Source organism: Bubalus bubalis, chromosome 22, assembly GCF_019923935.1.
Source record: "Bubalus bubalis isolate 160015118507 breed Murrah chromosome 22, NDDB_SH_1, whole genome shotgun sequence".
NCBI lineage: Eukaryota > Metazoa > Chordata > Mammalia > Artiodactyla > Bovidae > Bubalus > Bubalus bubalis.
In genome coordinates, this window is record NC_059178.1 from 29,288,295 (window position 1) to 29,310,520 (window position 22,226).

General features: G+C 44.5%; 1 protein-coding gene across 3 annotated transcripts in view; it reads left to right on the plus strand.

Annotated features, from left to right (window-relative positions):
- Window positions 1-22,226, plus strand: part of LAMA3 (laminin subunit alpha 3) — a 259,558-nt gene that overhangs the window by 176,050 nt on the left and 61,282 nt on the right. For all 3 annotated transcript variants that reach the window (XM_025273657.3, XM_044934824.2, XM_044934825.2), the window contains 5 exons: window positions 1,611-1,724; window positions 7,951-8,060; window positions 11,005-11,085; window positions 18,217-18,323; window positions 21,713-21,763. In XM_025273657.3, coding sequence (XP_025129442.3) covers window positions 1,611-1,724; window positions 7,951-8,060; window positions 11,005-11,085; window positions 18,217-18,323; window positions 21,713-21,763 — 463 coding nt within the window. The remainder of the gene's footprint in view (window positions 1-1,610; window positions 1,725-7,950; window positions 8,061-11,004; window positions 11,086-18,216; window positions 18,324-21,712; window positions 21,764-22,226) is intronic.

A 22,226-nucleotide genomic window follows, 5' to 3' on the forward strand; every position in this document is an offset into this window, starting at 1 on the left:
ATCATTTTATCATTTGTACTACAAAAGTTTATTGGAAAAGTTATCCTGAAAAATTGTGACTTAAAAAATTATTAGTTGCAAAGTCTCTTTACTGAAGTAACATGTTGGGACACATTCGTTTTCATTTAGAACAAGTCTTCAATACAGCCTTAATAGTTGAACAGAATTGTATGTTAAATGTAGAGTTTGTGTGCTTTACAGAGGTGAGAAAAGAATTATATTCCCATAACTGACAAACGTTCTGAGAGTCACATGATACATAGTTCTTGTGGAGTGTTTTACTATTTCTAAGCAAAAGCAAATTAAGATGGGTGATTTACCTTTAATCAGGATAGACCATCCTCACCCACCAAAGAATATTTAATTAAAGCTTTAACTGGGCATGTTGTCATAAATAAACCATATATATTTATTATTTAGATAATTTGTTCTTTCTTAAATTGGATAATTTTATAATCATGTAATGGGGTATATGGTGATAATTATAAGGCCCTTGTGCCTTCTTAGTAGAGATTATTTGCAGATATGATCATACCACCACTGGCTGAATTAAGTTCAAATGTATCTCTCAGTTGTGCTTTCAGCTCAAGAACATTCCTTTCATGTTTGGATTCTCCTTAGACAAGCCCATTCAGTAATCTAAGTTTTTGTAGTGCATTCTTTTGCCTCGACACGGTTCCTAATAGCTGAAGGGAAAATTGTATTGGAAATTATAGTATTGTTATTGTGTATGATTTGACATCATTTGTGTAGCTTTAGAAGGAATTTCTAGCAACTGGAATATTCAACTCTGGGGAGCGTGTGAGCTTCTTCTCATCATTATCATCATAATTCTTCTCATCCACATGAAAAATAATAACTTGCAGCATTACACTGCAAAAAGGCAATATAGAGGAGATAGGGTTAATCAAAGCAATGTTGAATAAGAGAAGGAGACCACACTCAAGGAAATTGCCTTAAGCTGGGTCTTTGTGTTCAGTAGGAACCAAACATCCCTATCAAGTTCTGTACAAGAATGCCAGCTGTTTCCTTTCCCCAGGGTTCCCAGTCACCTGTAGTCTGGTGAGTAGCAGTGAATGGGTACCACCGGACCTGCCATTATTGATTAAATCCCAGTGGTGATCCCACCTTTCCCCTCCTCCCATCCAGCTCCCCCACCAGCCCAAATCCACACTTGAAGTGGCTACCCAAAGAGAACTTGAAGGGATTTGCTCAGAGGTCCTCCCCCCTGGCGGACTGAGGTCCTGATTCTCTTTGCTTTTTCAGCCTTCCATGCCTCCACTGGCCCTCAAAACGATTGGCTTGAGAAGGAGAGGCACCCAACTTCCACAGTCCACCCCCCATACCCCCTTTGCTCTGATTTCCCCACCACACATCTCCCATTCCACCACAAACTCCACCAGCTACTTTCACATCCACCAAGATGTGAAAACAACAGAAAACCTGATGGAAAAAGCAAGCGAACCTGGCTTGCATTGGAAAGTAGAAGTTCACACACTGACCAAAGTAGGGAAGATAGAAAGGTCAATGCTGGACGGTCAGGATGGTCACCTGCCTTGGATAATAAATTTCTTTCTTTGTATTGACTAAATGATATGTTTGCAAAACAGGGATGCAGACCTGGATACTATCGTGAGAACAAAGGCTTATACACTGGACGGTGTGTTCCCTGCAACTGTAACGGGCATTCCAATCGCTGCCAGGATGGCTCAGGAGTATGCATTGTGAGTAAACTGATGCTGGAATGTTACTAACAAATGATCTGTGTATCCCCGGCCCCCTCCGCTAGGCCTCAGACATCAGATGTCACCTCTACCAAACCCTAAATAGAGGTGATTATGTGAGCAGGGGATGGGGTGGGGCAGGGGCAGGGTGCAGCACCAGGTAACCAGGCTGAATTACTTTACACTCACTTTTCCCTCCATGTTTTTTTTCCTAAAGATTTCTTTTCCTGTGTACCATTTTTAAAGTCTTTATTGAACTTGTTACAGTTTTGCTTCTGTTTTATGTTTTGGTTTTTTTGGCTGTAAGGCATGTGGGATCCTAGCTCCCCGACTAAAACCCTCACTCCCTGCATTAGAAGGCGAAGTCTTAACCACTTGACTGCCGGGCAAGTCCCTTTTCCCTCCATTTTAATGTGTGCCGTCAGAGAACGTTCTATCTGAGCAATTAAATTACACCTTAGCTTCTGAATCTTACTAGATGATAATAATGGGTAGATGCTGGGGTTTAACTCTTGCCGTGTGTGTGTGCTAAGTGGCTTTAGTCGTGTCCTACTCTTTGCGACCCTGTGGACTATAACCCACTAGGCTTCTCTGTCTATGGGATTCTCCAGGCAAGGATGCTGGCGTGACATCCTTGCCATGCCCTCCTCCATCTTTCCAACCCAGGGGTCAAACCCACGTCTCCTGCAACTTCTGCACTGCAGGCAGATTCTTTACCCCTGAGCCACCTGGGAAGCCCTAACTCCTGCCAGGATATAGTAAACCAGAGCTACTCCTTTGAACCTCAGTTTTGTTGAGGGTGGGATGGGGCAGGAGGTTGCAGGGAGGAGACCTCATTGCTGTCAGATGAGCGGTGGCTTAAGAAATTGATCAGAGGAGAAGGAGATGCTGGCAAAGGCTGAAGGCACACTCTCCATCCATCAAACACTAACCCCCATGGCTGCCAAGGCAGTGCGTTTAGAGGGGAAGACAGGCAAGGGGAGTCCCAGTGGTTTATGACTTAGCCACAAGGAAACTATCTTCTTTGGGTATGTTTTAGAAAATTCTCCCACACAAAACTAGGTTCTCAGGAGATTTTTCTCATGCATCCTGAAGCAAAACAGTTTTTATTCTGCTATCTTCCTCCCTATCCTCAGAGGTCCCCCCTCCAGTAGCCACGGCCTCCCCAGTTAGAAAAAAGATGGACAGTTCCAAGGCAAGGAGGCCACGTTGGTGCTTGAATACAGAGCCCCCACTTCTTTTGTGTAGTTCAGAAATGCATTGTCCTGGCACGGGCTTCCTCTGCATTGTGCGAGGCACCTAGACTGTGTTTCAGCTCTTTGAGTTCCTAGACTGTTTTATGCCCATTCAGCATGTCCTGAGGAGCTATTTCCTCTGCAAGACAGAACAGGCCAGGACAGGAAATTGTTGTAAAGAGCCTGACAGAATATTCTGTAGGATTTTAGCCTTATAAGTTCCGAAAGTGTAAGAGATGTCAGGCAGTATTATTTTTCAGCTCTTTGGTATCTCATGAAATAGTTTGTATTTCATACTGTGTGATGTGTGTAACACAGGTAGACACTGTCATTAAAAATACTTATCTTGCCATTGAGTCATTGCAAGGCCACTTTATAAAGGCTGCCAGAGAACAAAGGGAGTTTTCTCTGTAGTCCATCTACCCAGTGAAGGGATCACTAGTGAGAGTCATAGTTCGTGTTTCAATCAAACATGATTCTCTTTTTCATTTTTGTTTGCAGCTCTGTCTTCCCTTGTCCTTGACGGCCGTGTGCCCTCTAGAACTGATTCATTCAGGGAACCCTTGCTGAGTATTTGCTCTGATGGGAAGGACTAAGCTAAGTGCTGGGGTTAGAACCATCGGACATAATCCCTACTCTCAGGAGGCTTGCTGTCTGGTGGGGGGTGTGCGTGTGTACACACATGTACATGTGCACACATGAGTACCACACACGGGTGCAGCTCAGTGGCAGGCCGTGGGTGCTGGCCCTGCACTCCAACATGGCCCTTGCCCGGGAGCCGCACACACAGCCCCATCCTCAGAAAACAGAAACAAGGAGACCCAGCCCTTTTCGCTGGCAGATGGGACGATTCTTTACACTGGCCTCCGCTTCCTGAGGTCCAAAGTCAATTTTGAAATCTGGGACCTTCACACATGTGCATCTCTCCCTGTCATTTCAAGTATAAGCTTCGAAGGGTAAAAAGAAACCAGTCCACCCCCTGGCAGTAAAGCAGCATGTGTCCAGCGGGGAGGCAGCCAAAGCCAGTGACGTGTCCTGTGGGTGCCGTTGGCTGGATGGAGCTCTGATGACCGGCTCCCTTCTCTCCACCGAGGCCCTGCTGTTCCGCCTTCTCCTGGCTGCTTTCTCTCCCTTCCTCTGCCTTTGCTATCCAGTCACCTGTCAGCTTCCCTTTGTTTCCAGTTCCTTCCCTCCTCTCTCTTCTCATCCTCGTTCTTCAGTTTTCCTCCTTTTTATTTATTTTTAAGGGAATTTTACTTTTCAGTTATCTTACTTTATTTTTTATGCTTAACACATGTGATTGCTCAGTTGTGTCTGACTCTTTGCAACCCCATAGCCGGCTCCTCTGTCCAAGGGATTTCCCAGGCAAGATTACTGGAGTGTGTTGCCACTTCCTCCTTCAGGGAATCTTCCCGATTCAAGGATCTAAACGTCTCTTGTGTCTCCTGCATTGGCAGGAGGATTCTTTACCACTGGTACCACCAAGGAAGCCCATTTTATATTTATTTATTTTAATTTATTTATTTGACTGCCCCAGCTCTTAGATGAGGCATCAAACTCTTAGTTTCAGCATGTGGAATCTAGTTCCCTGATCAGGAATTGAACCCAGGCCCCCTGCATAGGGAGTTCGAAGTCCCAGCTACTGGACCACAACACTGGTTTTCCTCCTTTTTATTCCCTGCTGCTGGAGCCCGTCTCCCCCTGTCTCCAGGATGATTTGTCTGAAATTCACAGCTGACTCGGGGGTCCCCTGAGGCTCACACCCAGACGTTCACACTCCTCAGGTAGCCTCAGGGCCCCTTGATCTGTGCTGCTGCCTCTCCAGCCATATCCTGCCCCCTTGCACATCACCCTCGGGAACACCAGCTGCTTCAGGTTGTCCGTCCACACCACTGAGCTCCTGCAAGACTGAGGTCCTGTGCACACCGACCCCTGTTCCCCATGTGCCCTTCCTCCCTTCTCCACCCAGCTCGCTCCTCTCCTTCTGTCCTCCACACAGGCCTCATCGCCTCCCTGAGGCTCCTCATCGCCTCCCTGAGGCACCTCATCGCCTCCCTGAGGCTCCTCATCGCCTCCCTGAGGCTCCTCTTGGTATTAGGGCATGCTGCCAACACCTTTGTCATCATATTCCCCACACTGTATGGAAGATGTCTACTCACAGGGTTCTGTCTACCCCCGCTTTGCGCCCCTGTACCTAGCATAGCTGAGCAGCTACTTCATGCACAGTTTGCTGTCACATGGACCTTGGAAAGCACATGCTGTGAGGGTGGATATGGATTCATTCATTCACTCATTTATTCACAGTAAAACAAGGAAATCTGATAGGTAGATGCCTCAAAGTTGCAGGACTGAGGAAGACAGATTTCAGGGTAGATGCTTTCAGCTGAGAGTGAGTGGTATTTCAGACATTCTTATGGGCTTTTTATCAAGCAACTCAGTTTCTAACCCCTTTCTACGCTCCTCTCCCCGTGCCCCTGTAAAGGCCCAGAGTTCAGAGGGGTTTGGGGAGGATTTATAATAGGATTCAGGTCACCTCACCACCATTCTTGCTTCTCCACATTCTTACTTCCTTAGTGTTTTCAGCTTAAAACTAAGTTGACATTGGGACTAAAGCATCTCTCTCCAGGCAGCTCTTCTTCAAAATTGTCATTTGGAGCTATAAAGGAAAGGAAACTGGGACTTTCCTGGTGATCCAGTGGCTAGGACTCTGAGCTACCAATGCAGGGGGCTTGAGTTCCATCCCTGGTCAGGAAACTGGATCCCACCTGCCACAACTAAAAGATTCTGCATGCCACAACTAAGACCCTGCATGGCCAAATAAATAAATAATAAAGAAAGGGAACTAACGTGAAAAGGGGAACACTTAGTTCAAAAGAACAGATGTTTCTGAGAGAGTCAGGGAGGCCGAGCAAAGTAAAGGTACAGGAAGCCGCCAGCACCCTCACCTGACACCCGCAAGAGATTCCTCTCTGGATCCTACAAGTCCTGATAACCTTGGAAAGTGGGTATTATTTTAACTGTACATTTTAGGAAAATTAGAATAGTATATACATCATCAGATCAGATCAGTCGCTCAGTCATGTCCGACTCTTTGCGACCCCATGAATTGCAGCACGCCAGGCCTCCCTGTCCATCACCAACTCCCGCAGTTCACTCAGACTCAAGTCCGTCGAGTCAGTGATGCCATCCAGCCATCTCATCCTCTGTCGTCCCCTTCTCCTCCTGCCCTCAATCCCTCCCAGCATGAGAGTCTTTTCCAAGGAGTCAACTCTTCGCATGAGGTGGCCAAAGCACTGGAGTTTCAGCTTTAGCATCATTCCTTCCAAAGAAATCCCAGGGCTGATGTCCTTCAGAATGGACTGGTTGGATCTCCTTGCAGTCCAAGGGACTCTCAAGAGTCTTCTCCAACACCACAGTTCAAAAGCATCAACTCTTTGGTGCTCAGCCTTCTTCACCGTCCAACTCTCACATCCATACATGATCACAGGAAAAACCATAGCCTTGACTAGATGAACCTTTGTTGGCAAAGTAATGTCTCTGCTTTTGAATATGCTATCTAGGTTGGTCATAACTTTCCTTCCAAGGAGTAAGCGTCTTTTAATTTCATGGCTGCAATCACCATCTGCAGTGATTTTGGAGCCCAGAAAAATAAAGTCTGACACTGTTTCCCCTGTTTCCCCATCTATTTCCCATGAACTGGTGGGACCAGATGCCATGATCTTTGTTTTCTGAATGTTGAGCTTTAAGCCAACTTTTTCACTCTCCACTTTCACTTTCATCAAGAGGCTTTTGAGTTCCTCTTCACTTTCTGCCATAAGGATGGTGTCATCTGCATATCTGAAGTTATTGATATTTCTCCTGGCAATCTTGATTCCAGCTTGTGTTTCTTCTAGTCCAGCGTTTCTCATGATGTACTCTGCATATAAGTTAAATAAACAGGGTGACAATATACAGCCTTGATGAACTCCTTTTCCTATTTGGAACCAGTCTGTTGTTCCATGTCCAGTTCTAACTGTTGCTTCCTGACCTGCATACAGATTTCTCAAGAGGCAGATCAGGTGTTCTGGTATTCCCATCTCTTTCAGAATTTTCCACAGTTTATTGTGATCCACACAGTCAAAGGCTTTGGCATAGTCAAGAAAGCAGAAATAGATATTTTTCTGGAACTCTCTTGCTTTTTCCATGATGCAGCGGATATTGGCAATTTGATCTCTGGTTCCTCTGCCTTTTCTAAAACCAGCTTAAACACCTGGAAGTTCACTGTTCACATATTGCTGAAGCCTGGCTTGGAGAATTTTGAGCATTACTTTACTAGCGTGTGAGATGAGTGCAATTGTGCAGTAGTTTGAGCATTCTTTGGCATTGCCTTTCTTTGGGATTGGAATAAAAACTGACCTTTTCCAGTTCTGTGGCCACTGCTGAGTTTTCCAAATTTGCTGGCATATTGAGTGCAGCACTTTCACAGCATCATCTTTCAGGATTTGGAATAGCTCAACTGGAATTCCATCACCTCCACTATTTATATGGACCTTCCCTGGCAGTCCAGTGGTTAAGACTTCACACTCAACCACTTCCACACAGTGTAGGGGACACAGGTTCAATCCCTAGCCAGGGAAATAAGATCCCACATGCCACGTGGCATGGCCAAAAAAGTTGATTTATTAAAAAACACCGAGGCCCAGAGAGGTGAATGGACTTGCCCAAGATCCCACAGCTATGGAATGTTCAAGTGGGATTTTAACCCCACTGATCTGGCTCCATTTTGCCCTTCCTCCCCATAATAACACCCAATAGCTGATGGAAGGGCAATTACACCATTTTTCTGGCACCAACAATGATTGGCTGGGTAGGAAAAGCATATGATTAGCAAAATCGATATTGCTGTGTCAGAGGGTTTGAGTTATAATTGTGTGAGTAATTAAGATGACAGCAATCTCAATAGTAATAAATGTAATAGGTTGTTATTAATTTTACTGTTTCTCTCTCCCAAGAACTGCCAGCATAACACTGCAGGGGAACACTGTGAGCGCTGTAAAGAGGGTTACTATTGGAACACCATTCATGGATCCTGCAGAGTCTGCCCATGTCCTCATTCAGACAGGTACTGTAGACGTTTGACAATAATCTATAAAGACAGGAAGTATTGAGTTGGCAAAAAAGTTCATTTGGATTTTTTGTAGCCATGATGGAAAAACCCGATTGAACTTTTTTGGCCAACCCAATAGTTTGATGGGTGTCTAGGGTTGGGGAATGGGTGGTGGGGAGAAATGGGAAGGGGCTGTTAAATGGCATAAAATTTCTTTCAGAGGTGATGAGAATGCTCTAAAATTGATTGTGGTCATGACTGCGCAATTCTGTGAACACACTAAAAGCCATTGAATCTAACATTTTAGGTGGGTGGATTTGTATGATATGTGAAGTCTATCTCAATAAAACAATTTTCTATTTTAAAAAAGGATTAGACAAAAAATGGAAACAAAACCAAACAAAAACAGATTCTCCAAGTTGTGTTCCTCAGGGTTTTGCCTTTTCCTCTTTTCTTTTGCTCTTCATTCAATGGCTAAGCAATTTATTGAGCATCATCCCTCCTCCAGATGCTGGGGTAACTGCAGTAAAGAAGGCTGGCAAAGACATTAAGCTTCACCTGAAGAATGTGAGGAGAGAGTGGGGTTATTACTCAGTAAAATGTGCACAAATCAGTCTGAAGTATAACTTCAGAGATGGGCCACACCACTAATTAAAGGGTTATGTGATAGATAGTGGATTCTTTACAGAGGGTGGTAGCAGGGCTTTCTGGAGTTGTTGGGCAGGGACTCATGAGTGATGAGGTGGAGTACCAAGACAATATGATGAGAATCCACGGCAAGGGGGGAAAAAGATGAGAAAACTCCTGTGATGATGAGTTTGTGGACAGTAAGAAGGCATGGATGGCTTGATTGCATTGAGAGAGAGCTGGCTGGGAGATGAGGTTGGTGGGACAGCCGGGATACAGATCCTGTACCTTTCAGGCACAGGATGTGCAGTAAGGCACTTGGATGTTAAGGACTTTTATTCTCAGTGTGATGGAAGCCACAGGACAGTTCTGAGCCTCAGAGAGATGTGATCTGCATTATCATCCAGGCTCCAGTAAGGTCAGTAGACTCTGTAGGTAGAAAGCTGTCATTTTCCTTTCGTGATAATTCATGTTCAGTTTGGCTTTGGCACTTTGTTCTACTCTTGCTCATCATCACATGTTTGTTCACTGTGAGTCCAGACAAAATATAAACAGGTTACCAAGTGAAGCAAGATTTGATTTGAAAAATCAGATTGATGGTGATCAAGTACCAGTAGAGCCCAGGTTCAGGAGCAAGTGTGGACCACAAGGCTGGTTGATAATCAGCTGAGCTAGCAGAGAAATTGGCCAAGTCTTAAAATTATCAGAAGTCACCTGCCCAATGTGGCTTTTCTGGAGATGCATATTTGAAATATCCACCCTGGTTTGCTATCTGTGTGTTTGATACTCCTTAAACCTGCCCGGTCCTGTGGCTTTATTTGTAAAGGGATCTATCACTTGACACTTGCCCAGGCTTGTTTGAACAGAAGCTGAAGAGAGTAAAAAGCTGCAAGATGTTCACAGTGTGCTTAGGGAAAGTGTTTGATCTTTGGTTGCAAAGCATGCTATCATCAAGGTCAGCTTTCAGCTTCTGTGTAGTTGAAGTAACACGCAGTTCCTAGGATGTATCAGTAAAATCCTATTTTTATCTAATTCTCCTTCCAGCAATATTAATACTGCTGACAAATTTCTAACTGTCCCTTTAAAGGTGTAACTCTATATCTATCTAATTGTCCAAGAGAAGCTTCCCAAATAAGAACTCTTTGAAACTTCCCTTGTGGTCCAGTGATTAAGAATCCACCTTCCAATTCAGGGGATGTAGGTTCAATCCCTGGTTGGGGAACCAGGATCCCATGTGCCACAGAGTGACTAAGCTCACATGCATGCGTGCTAAGTCGTGTCTGACTCTTTGGGACCCTAGGGAGCCCACCAGGCTCCTCTGTCCATGGGATTCTCCAGACAAGAGTACTGGAGTGGATTCTCCAGGCAGGCGCTCCTCCAAGGGATCTTCCTGACCCAAGGATCAAACCCGAGTCTCTTATGTCTCCTCCATTGGCAGGAGGGTTCTTTACCTCTAGCACCACCTGGGAAGCCCAACTAAGTCCATGAGCCGCAGCTAAGATCCAGCACACCCAAATAAATAAATAGTTTTTAAAATCAGAATTCTCTTACCAGCTAGTGATAAATGGAGTTATTTCCCCTCAGATCTATGTCAGTGGGATGTTCAGTGGTCATAGGTGTTTCTTCGTAAGGCAACAAGGACTTTTTCATGGTCTCTTGGTTTAATTTTTTTTTTTTTAAAGAAGCTTCTATAAATACACCAGTTCAGAACTAAAAGAAAGAGAATAGAAGTTCCAACAACCTGATTGGAAAAGTGTGGAAATCACCAGGGACCATGTCCGCAGAGCTAGCTGGGCCCAAGCATGATCTGTACTTGAGTCCCCTCTGGGACTCTGGGTGGGCCTGCCCCCACCCCCGAACCCTCCACACAAAATACTTTTTCTTTCCAGAAGGGATTGTGCCCAGTATAAGATAAAAGAACTAGAATAAGCAAGGAGGGGAAAAAAAATTTTTTTTTAAAGAATCAGAACTCTCTGTTCTTCTTTTCTGCCCAGACTTGTTTGATTCCTTCCTTGTTATTTCTGGAAAAAGTGCTTTCGTCACCATCTCTTCCCAAGTGCGTTCCTTTACTCTGTCTTAAGGGAGGGAATGTATTTCTCCAAGCCGAAAATAAAAATGCCTTCAGTCCCTATTCACCCAGATTTGCCTGTTGTCCGCTGAAATCATTCATCATTCTCTCGACAAGTTTTGATGGGCAAAATTTTCTTCACATGAAAGCTACCTGGACCCTTGGTTTCCAGTTTCACTTCATGTGGCAAAAAATAATGAGCATAAGAACCTGTGGGGTTTATGTTTCTACTGGGGCTTTTTTCTGTCTTTTTCTTTTTTTAAGTTTCGCCACCGGCTGTGTTGTGACTGGGGAAAACGTCAAGTGCTCCTGCAAACCTGGATACACAGGAACACGCTGTGAAAGGTGGGTGCCGCCCTCCCCCGTGCCCCCCTTCTCTCCTCCTCCCCCCATCTCACAGGTGGGGTGGGCTCTGCGGGCAGGCTGCTACAGGCACCCTGGGTGTGGGTGGGGCTCAGAGCTGGGGTGGGGCCGCTGGGTTCTCTGAGGCTGGGAAAAGGTCTCTTGGGAAAAACACAAGCCTGTCACTTCATAAATCATTAACTTCCTTCTCTTCCTTGCTTTGTACCTGTGGAAATTTGAGAATTAGGGCCAATATGTCATAGTCCTATACACTCCAGCAAATGCCCCTGTATCCCCCTGTGCTTACATATATGCTTACATATCCCCACTCCCACGCACACTCCTGTATTCCCCTCCCCAGACATATATCTACGTACTCCTACCACCATCGAAACTCAAACTTCTATCCGCAAATATACACATCCCTGCTTGCCTGTACACAAACATACAACTCTACATGCTCCCACACATGCACACGTATCCACAGCCCTACACACACACCCCTGTTAATGCACACACAACATTATGAACACTGTCAGGACAGTCTGTGTCTCACTCATTTCTGAATCCCTTAGTGCCCAGTGAGCTACTATTCATATAATAGGTGTTGAGAAATGTTTGGGAAACAAAAGAATACATGTTACAAAATGGAAGGTATGTACTTGATTATAAAGGCCACAGAGGCAAGCTTGCACTTTTCCTGAACAATATTTCATAATTAGCTATTCTGCCCAGTTATTGTGAAGGGTGCAAAAGATACTTGTCATCTAGACAGGAAGAGAGCATACACATACATTGATATCTGGGAAAGTAACAGTAAAATGAATCATATGGATAACATTTTAAAATTTAAAATAACTGTCATAAGATCAGCACATAATTATAAAAAATGTTATAATTATAAATTATGAAAAGGATGTAACACAGGTGTGTGCGTGCTAAGTCGTTTCAGTCCTGTCCGACTCTTTGCAACCCCATGGGGTGTATAGCCTGCCAGGCTCCTCTGTCCATGGGGATTCTCCAGGTAAAAATACTGGAATGGGTTGCCATGCCCTCCTCCAGGGGGATCTTCCCAACCCAGGGATCAAACCCATGTCTCTTACTATCTCCTGCATTGGCAGATGGGTTCTTTACTGCTAGTGCCGTAAATCCCCATAAAATAGGTAAGCCAAAAGCTAGTAAGGCAAAAACTAGTAAGTTCACACCCTTACAATTGCCCTATGCTCACACCTGCCCACCTACAGTGCTATTCATATTTCTTCTGCCTACAGAAAACCATTGTTAAAACTTGTTGAAGGGAATTCCCTGGTGGTCCCCTGGTTAGGATTCTGTGCTTGCACTGCAAGGGACACAGGTTCAGTCCCTAATTGGGGAACTAATATCCCACGTGCAGCCCCCCCAAAAGAGTTGTTATATGTTCTTATATGTCAGTTCTATATGCACAGACTTTTTCTTTAAAAATAATGTAGATTTCAGTTTTGCTTTTTGTTTTGACTTATTTTCTCATCTAATTATATATTAGTAATCTGTTTCCATGCAGGGTGCCCTGGTGGCTCAGATGGTTAAGAATCTGCCTGCAGTGCAGGAGACCCAGGTTTGATTCCAGGGTCAGGAAGATTCCCTGGAGAAAGAAATGTCAACCCACTCCAGTCTTCTGGCCCAGAGAATCCCATGGAGAGAGGGAGCCTGGTGGGCTACAGTCCATAGGGTGGCAAAGAGTCAGACATGACTGAGTGGCTAACACTTTCATTTTCAGTCTGTTTCCATAACAATAAGTATTCATTGATAACATCATGTTAGGGCCAGGAAGTTCCACTTAAGTTCCATCATCCCCCGACTCTTGGCCTTGGAGGTAGTTAGATATAAATGTTTATACCTTTTTTGGTTTTTTGGTTTTATATCACCACACTGTGAGGCCTATGGGAATCTTAGCTCCTCAATAAGGGATTGAACCCATCCCCCCTGCATTGGGAGGATGAAATCTTCACCACTGGACCCCCAGGGAAATCTCTGTTTTTGAACTTTTGTGGTTTTACTTCTTAACTTCAAATCTCGATGTTAGTGAAATATTGGAACCTCGCCTTTTTTATGGTGTTGCTTCTCACATGGCAGATAGACTTAGGGTCAACATATAAGACAAAAATTGACCAGAGCTCAAATAACCTTGACTATTCTAGTATTCTGTGTCTCCATAATCCAGGGGGGGCTCACTGCATGAAATGTGCATGGCATCTGGCTACATCTGGAGCCGCACTCTGTAGGGTGAAATGTTCATGTGAGGAGAGGCACAGGGAGACCAGCCCAGCTGAGGGTGAGCAGGCTCACATCCTCATGTTATGCTCACCACAGGATGTGTGCTCACAGGGTGATGGGGACACAGTCCCATACACTCATGCTCTCATCCCTCTTTGCCTGGGTACCATTAGATAAATTAACTGAACCTTCTCCAGGGGATCTTGCCAACCCAGGGATTGAACCCAGGTCTCCCACATTGCAGGCCAATTCTTTACCAACTGAGCCACCAGGGAAGACATTCACTGAAGCTGCTGCTGCTGCTGCTAAGTCGCTTCAGTCGTGTCCGACTCTGTGCGACCCCATAGACGGCAGCCCACCAGGCTTCCCCGTCCCTGGGATTCTCCAGGCAACAACACTGGAGTGGGTTGCCATTTCCTTCTCCAGTGCATGAAAATGAAAAGTGAAAGTGAAGTCGCTTAGTCGTGTCCGACTCTAGCGACCCCATGGACTGCAGCCTACCAGGCTCCTCCATCCATGGGATTTTCCAGGCAAAAGTACTGGAGTGGGGTTCCATTGCCTTCTCCATCACTGAAGCTACATATATACAAAATTTCTGTATGGACTTGGATTTGTACAGTTTATTGGGTTCTTGTGCTATTATCACTTCTGAATCATTTCTGAAACTATAAAATGACTATTTGGTTGAGCCAGTTTCCCTTCATAGAGCTTAAATTGTTTCCTTGACTGTTCTGACATATTGTTTTTCTGGATAACTTTAGAAGAGTTTTACCAAATTAAACACACACACACACACACAAAATCAATTCAACTGAATTTCATCGTAAGGGGGGCTACTGTGGACTAGGAATATCTGAAACATTTTATGGACAAGATGGGACTTATGTAGGTTGAGGGAATGGCTAGAACCCAGTGGAGCTAGGAGGTGGAGCTGGAAGACAGCTTAGGTCAGGGAAGTAATGTAAGCAAGTCCAAGGGCCTCGAGGGTACCTGCCATGGGTGGAAGAGGGGACACTCTTTTTATGGGCATCAGCTGAGGGTCTGGACACTATCCCATGGTAAAAAGGAGCAATTCAATTTTCTTCTGTTTTTCATTTCTGCAAGGGGAACCTAGCTCACGTTTGTCTCACATCTATTAGTCATTCTTTCCTTCAATGAAAAATGGATGGAGATCCTAGTATCTGCCTGGCACTGTGCTGAGCATTAGAGACACATGAGCAACCAGAGCACAGACTCTCCTCTCAAGGGTTTTCCAGTCTAGTGGTGAATAGGCATACAAACGGGCTGTTGACGTAGAGAAAGTGAAAGTGTTAATCTCTCAGTCGTGTCTGACCTCTTGTGACCCCATGAACTGTAGCCCACCAGGCTCCTCTGTCCATGGGATTCTCCAGGTAAGAATCCTGGAGCAGGTTGTCATTCCCTTCTCCAGGGGATCTTCCCAACCCAGGGATCAAACCCAGGTCTCCTATATTGCAGGTGAATTCTTTACAGCCTAAGTCACCAGGGTAAGCCCTAAAACAGGGAACTGGGCTAAATCAGGTTGCAACAGGAGGGGCATCCCATTAGAACTGAAGGGGGAGGGACAGAAGGGGCAGCCACCCTGAGACAGGAAAGATGGGTAGAGTGGGGAGTGGGCCTGGGAGGGTCTTCCAGGCTCCATGATTTGAAAGCTATGGGGCTCCCATCTGGGAGAGGCTTCCTAATTTAATGCTCCGTACAGTTTTTCACAAACAGTGAAGTGGAAAACAGCACCAGTCTGGAGGAGACATCCATTTGGCAGCAGCTGATTGGAAAAGGGAAATTCTTAATTAACAGTAGTCTCAGCTTAGGTTTGTTACATTTGATCATACATCAAGGGAGCAAGTATTGTTTAAAAAAGAAACAAAACTTTTCTATTGCTAAAAACTTTTCTATTGCTTCTCAGCCTTTTGGCTAACATCAGGTGTAAAACACTTTTCTACAGCTTAATGCCATTTTAATGTCAAATTTTCTCACTTGTTAGACATTTATTGAGCACCCATTCTGTGCCAGGCTGCCAGGCATCGTCAGCCACTAATGGTTAGCTCTGCAGTGATAAATAGAAGCGCAGTGTGGAGTGAAGAATAAGGATGTATGCAGCACAGCTGGACAGAGGGTGGGGGAGGGGCAGGGAAGGGTTCCCAGCTCACATTCCAGCCCCACCCCACCCCCACCCCATGCTCTGGGACAAGTTTCTCCCTCAGCTGTCAGAGCCACAGATGACAGAAGCTCTCTCTGCTCTTCACTTGCTGTACCAATGTCATCTATGAAATCAGAAAGTCCATTGTGTCTAGCCACTGTTGTGGCTAAATAAGAAGAAAGGCACCAGTTCAGTTCAGTCACTCAGTCGTGTCCGACTCTTTGTGACCCCATGAACTGCAGCATGCCAGGCCTCCCTGTCCATCACCAACTCCTGGAGTCCACCCAAACCCATGTCCATTGAGTCAGTGATGCCATCCAACCATCTCATCCTCTGTCGTCCCCTTCTCCTCCTGCCCTCAATCTTTCCCAGCATCAGGGTCTTTTCAAATTACCTTACTTAAAATTACATAAATATTCCAGAAATTTTATTCTGCTTTGCAAGATTAAGGAAGAAGCAGAATAAAATTTCTGGAATATTTATGTAACTTTAAGTAAGGTATTTTGTAAATATGTATCTTTTACCTAGAAAGTTTAGATACAAGTGAGACACCTGAAGAAAAAGTATTTTCAACCCAGATCTTTTGCGTAGCATGGTTAGGAGGCAGAATATGGGGCTGGACACTTCAAGGAAAGCCCTATTATTAGGACAGCCTGCTTAGTAGACTTGGATAAGCCACCTCAGCTTGGTTACCTTCCTGATAATTAGGGAATACATGGGTTTTCTACTTCCTATCCACTTTCTGAAATGTAGTCATTCCAAATGATACCAATTAATACATACCATTACATGACTATTTTCATCATGTCTTGAAGTGATAGTAGCTGCCTTTTACTGAGTGTCTGTTATGTGCAGGCATTGTACTAGATTCTTTACTGTGTTATCTTTTATCTTATATCCATCCACCAAAATAGATATGGTTAGTACAATTTTTCATTCATTCATTCAACATGTATTTATGCTGCTGCTGCTGCTAAGTCGCTTCAATTGTGTCCGACTCTGTGCGACCCCATAGACGGCAGCCCACCAGGCCCCTCCGTCCAATACATAAAAGTGAAAAAATAAAGTGAAGTCGCTCAGTCATGTCCGACTCCTAGCGACCCCGTGGATTCCAGCTCACCAGGCCCCTCCGTCTATGGGATTTTCCAGGCAAGAGTGCTGGAGTGGGGTGCCATTGCCTTTTTATATCTGATACCTAATATGTGCCCAGGCACTGCCCCAGGTGCTAAGGATGTATCAGTGAACAAAACAGCCTCCCAAAATCACATCCTCATGGAGCTTACATTTTTATAAGAGGAATAGATGAAGACGGGGAGAAGGCAATGGCACCCCACTCCAGTACTCTTGCCTGGAAAATCCCATGGATGGAGGAGCCTGGTAGGCTGCAGTCCATGGGGTCGCACAGAGTCGGACACGACTGAAGCGACTTAGCAGCAGGAGATGAAGAAGTGGAAGCTTGTGGGGTTCAGATAAGCCCAAGATTACACGCATGGTGGTGAAAGCAGGAATCCATGCAGCCAGATCTTACTGACTCAAAACCTGTGTCCTTTGCACTATATCACCAGTTTATCCATTGGGAACACATATTTAAATTGCCTGGAAATTCTTTGATACAAAACTTAAATTTGGGTTGCATGCACGCTTAGTCGCTTTAGTCATGTCCAACTGTTTGTGACCCTGTAGACAGTAGCCTGCCAGGCTCCTCTCTATGGGATTCTCCAGACAAGAATGCTGAAGTGAGTTGCCGTTTCTTCTGCCAGGGAATCTTTTCACCCCTGGGATCGAACCCTTGTCTCCTACATCTCCTGCATTGGCAGGCAGAATTCTTTACCACTGGTGCCACATGGGAAGCCCTAAGTTTTGGGAAGAGAGTCAAATGCCATATTTCCTTGATTCTATCAGTTCCATTGATAATAAGACTACACACACATACCAACTTAATGACAATTTAGGGGGTGGGGTGGGTAATAGAGTGGAAGTGGAATTTTGCTAATGAACATAAATATTTTTATTTACCTCCCAGTTCCAGAAACATTAACATGGGTTTGTTTTATTGTTTGAGAAAAGTAGAAACTCACCATCAAGGAAATATTATCATTTAACTTATAAATAAGGAACTGACATCTCATCACTAAATCATCTAGAATAATAAAGCCTTGGGCCAAGGTAGCAGCTGTAACTGCTCAGTTATTTAAGCCCCTTATGTACATCACTGCAGTAATTAGTGCAAATAAGTGTGAATTATGCAGAGTTGGAATAGTACAATAAGAAATATTAATAAAATCCCCCTTTATGCAAAAAATTGAAATTATATGAATTTTCCTTTTTTTACCTTTGAGGAAATTAGCTGTAAATTAGGCAGAATGTAATTGTGTCATCTCTTCAGAAATTCAGCTCTTGCATAAAATTCACGCATCCCTAACCTCCATACTGATCAGACCACTGATTCCTGTTTGTGTTTCGTTCATCTGCCATTTGGCTGTAGGTATGTCATCTGCGTGTCAAGGGGGAAGGGAGAAGTCTTTGCCTGCCTCCCATCCTCACCATTCCCATTCAAGTCACAAATATCTCTACTGAGATACATTCACTCATGCAAATCTATGTCAGCCTTTTCTCCCATAGGGTTATGATATCCCAAACAGGGAGCTGGAAGTTGAGAAAACTGGGTGGAGTCAATGACGCATCCTTTGGGTGTTTCCTCTCTTTTTCTGTATTCTGTGTAGGTGTGCTCCCGGATATTTTGGAAATCCCCAGAAATTTGGAGGCAGCTGTCAGCCATGCAATTGTAACAGCAACGGCCAGTTGGGCAGTTGTGACCCCCTGAACGGAGGTAAGATCAACTCACACCTCTGTTAACCTACCTTTATCAAACTGGTATATCATAGCAGGCAAAGAAGCCAAACAGACCTTTTCAGGAAGCATGCACACAACAGCACGTAACAAATTGTGCCCTTGTTTAGACAAAGTTGGGAACGCTTAGGTAGTGCTCACAGCTTTGGTGAATAACTTAACTTCAAGTAGGTTTTTTTTTTTAAGGTAAATTGTTTTTAAAACATTTTTAATTATAGCCAAAATAACTTTAGATCCTATTTCAGTGATTTTGGTGAGATCTCTCTTTGCCATTATAAGGTTATTCTCTCATCAGCTTCCTTTGCGCGTATATCTGAAGAATCCAAAGTGCTCTTCTCCTAAAGTAGTAACTGTTCTAGAATGTGAGTGTATAATTGAGATGGATTTTACCTACCAGGAAAAAGACATTAACTGGAAGTTAGTATAGATGGATTAGGAGAGAAAGGAAGCCGGGAAAAGAAGGGAGAGTCTCCATTTCCTTCTTTGATGGAAAATATTTGTTGTCGTTCAGTCGCTAAGTCGTGTCCAACTGCAGCACGCCAGGCTTCCCAGTCCACTGTCTCCTGCAGTTTGCTCAAGCTCTTGTCTGTTGTGTCAGTGATGGCATCCAACCATCTCATCCTCTGTCTAATGGAGAACATTAATGGATTTATCAGGAAAACGCCATTGATATAGTACAGTACCAAATCCTTTGATAAAATCTCTCATCTTATAGACAAGGTAAAGAACTACACCCTGGATGCGTGGATTAGATCTGCTCAAGTGACTGTTCCCAAAGGACTGCAGAGTAAATGGCTCCTTGTCAGTCTAGAATGAGGTGCCTGCTGTCACTTTTGGGGGCATCATGTGAGCTCCATCTTGTTCAATATCACTGACCTGAATGGAAATATAGAAGGCCTGCCCACTCTGTTATCAGATGACGCAAAGTTGGAGGAGCCAGAAAACACCTCCTATGACACATTTAGAATAAAATAGGTCCTCAACAGCCTGGAGTGAGGGGCCAGTTCTAACCAGATAAGATTATGTTGAGGCTTGCGTGTGGTCAGTCCTGTAGTGATAAGTGAGTCACGGCTAAGGTCTCAGTCAGTGGTGAGTTTGATATGAAGCAAGAGAGTGACATGGCCCCTTAGATGCCTCGTACTGTCTCCACCGAGTTCTGGTGTCCAGAACCAGGTGGCTTACTGTTCCCTGGTCCGGTGCCCATGCAGGTCCTCAGTGGGGGGAGCGGTGGGGAGGGGATTGTCTTTACAAAGCAATAGACACGCTTCCATTTGTTCAGAAAGACGGTGAAGCTGTGAAAGGACCTGCAGCCCTGTGGAGAGGACAGTGGAGAGTAGACTTGGAAAGGACGGATCTGAAAGGGGCATGTGTGGGAGAAGGGTGGGTCTCTTTCTATGTGACTTAAGGGCTGGAACTCGCTTCCAAGAGTGGAAGCTAGAGGGAGGCCTATCGTAAATCATTCCGAGTAGGAAGTGTCAGATGTTTAAAGATGAAAAGGACTGGCTTAAAAGGAAATGAGTTATCTACTGTCTCTGGAGGTCCTTGGAGGTGTTCAGGAGACGTTTCAATATCAGACACATCATGCTCTGAGATGGATGCCTTTTCAAGCCTCCTTGTCCCTACTCTAATAACAAAAATAAGCAATCTGAAGTGAGGATGTTAACTGTTTGTTCCTCGAATGGAATAAAATGTTCACACGTGAGACACATTTGTTCCTGTGGGATTCCCTCCCCCCCACCTTTTTTCATTCATTGTTTTTTTTTCTACCTAGTAATGGACAGATTCCTTGGTGGTCAAAACTCAAACTTGTTGAGAAAATTGCACTGATAAATCAATCCTCCTCATAAGTCAAGTTCCCCATAGACTGTCCAAGGTGCTGTGTTTGCAGAAGTTTGTGAAGGAAATAAAACCTTGTTTCCTGCCTATAAGGAGTTCATGGTCTAATTGAGGAAATAAAGTTGACACAGCTATATGTATATATTGTTGTTGTTCAGGCAACCAGGCCTGTCCGACTCTTTGTGACCCCATGGACTTCAGCACGTCAGGCCTCCCTGTCCCTCACCGTCTCCCAGAGTTTGCCCAAGTTCATGTTGATTGCATCCAGCGATGCCATCCAGCCATCTCATCCTCTGACAACCTCTTCTTCTGCCCTGAATCTTTCCCAGCATCAGGGACTTTTCCAATGAGTCTTTTGTTCACATCAGATGACTGAAATACTGGAGCTTCAGCTTCAGCATCAGTCCTACCAGTGTCCTTTCAGCATCAGTCCTTCTTATATATACATGTAAGAGTGAATAAAAGCGTTTTTTTTTTTTTTAAAGGATGAGTAAGAGAAACCTATGATTATATATAATAAAGTGTATGCAAATATACACTGGGGACACATTGATTGTCTTCGAGTCGTAGGATCAAGGATAATGTTTTATCTCATTTTTCTGATCTTTCCAAATTTTCCACAGTCAACTTATGTATTTTTTTACAATGAAAAGCAAACATGGTTTAAAACGTATCTGTATATAGACAAAGTGTAGAGTATTGCCTGCCATTGAGAACACACCTGAGGGCCTCCTTGTTGCATGTTTAAGAAAGTTTTGAGTTTAGCGTTTTCCTTTGATGAAGTTAGATGGTTTTTCAGAGGGAAATGAGAGGACATTTCAGTATTAAGGATACATGGTATGGGGAAAGGAGTAGAAGTTAGCAGAGTGAAGACTGTCCAAGGGTGACCGTTAGGCCTTCCTGTCTGTAGCTGAGAACCTCAAGATTTAGCGGTAGCTAGTCCACTGTGTGTGCATATCTCCCTTATAGCATCTGTCACACTGCTGTAAAATGTGTCTACCTCCCCTGCAGGACCATTACGTTCCCTGACCATTAAGGAGCATTAGTTCTCTGACCAGAGATTGAACCCGCGCCTATAGGACAGCAGAAACTTTGTCTTCTATCTTTGTATTCCTGCCCCTAGCACTGGGCCATGGAACTTAGGGAGTGCTCAAAGGCACTCAGTGAGTGTCTATTGAATGTTCTCGAATGATATTGGAAGAGACATCAGCAGTTGTATAAGAGGCCACCAAATGAAGGCAACAGTAACAAGTTGGGGTGTTAACTTCATAGGAATCACATGACCCTTTGGAGAGAAGAAGCAATATATCATCAGAGAGGCCACAAGAGACATTCCTGCAGCCAGACTGCTGGGATCCAAGACAGCTTTCAGAACAGTGGCCCTAAGGGAAGGAGGGAGAAGGGAAGAGCTGGCGATACTGGGTGGTTGGGTGACTGAAATTTTCTGAAACTAGCTTTCCTAAAAGCCAAGTTAAAAAGTACATGAAGAGTAAGTTTAGTAGCACTGCCTTCTTTGTTTACTCCTCATTTCAGACTGCATAAACCAGGAACCCAAAGATAGTGGTCCCGGAGAAGAATGTGATGGTGAGTAAAGAAAGTGGCTCCTCCTTTCCAGGTTGTGGGGTTCAGCTTCAGATCTGTGAACCCCAGACTGTGACATGGGAAAGCGCTGGTGCGACAAGGTGGGAGGAGGTGTAAGGAGGGCTGTGTGTGTGCTAAGTCACCTCAGTCGTCTCCAGCTCTGTGCTACCCCATGGGCTGTAGCCCACTAGGCTCTTCTGTCCATGGGATTCTCCAGGCAAGAATACTGGAGTGGGTTGCTATGCCCTTCTCCAGCAGGGCTACTTAGGGTCAAATCCAGTCTCTGCCAACTAATATCTGTCTGATCTCATGCCAGTGACCTTGCTTCTTCAAGCCTGTTTCATCATTTGTACAATGGTGAAACTGAGGTTAGTAATAACTATACTAACCTCATATAGTTGTTGGAAAAATGCTTATGAATCCCTTATCATGATTCCTGGTAAATAGCAAGCACTCAGTAAATAAA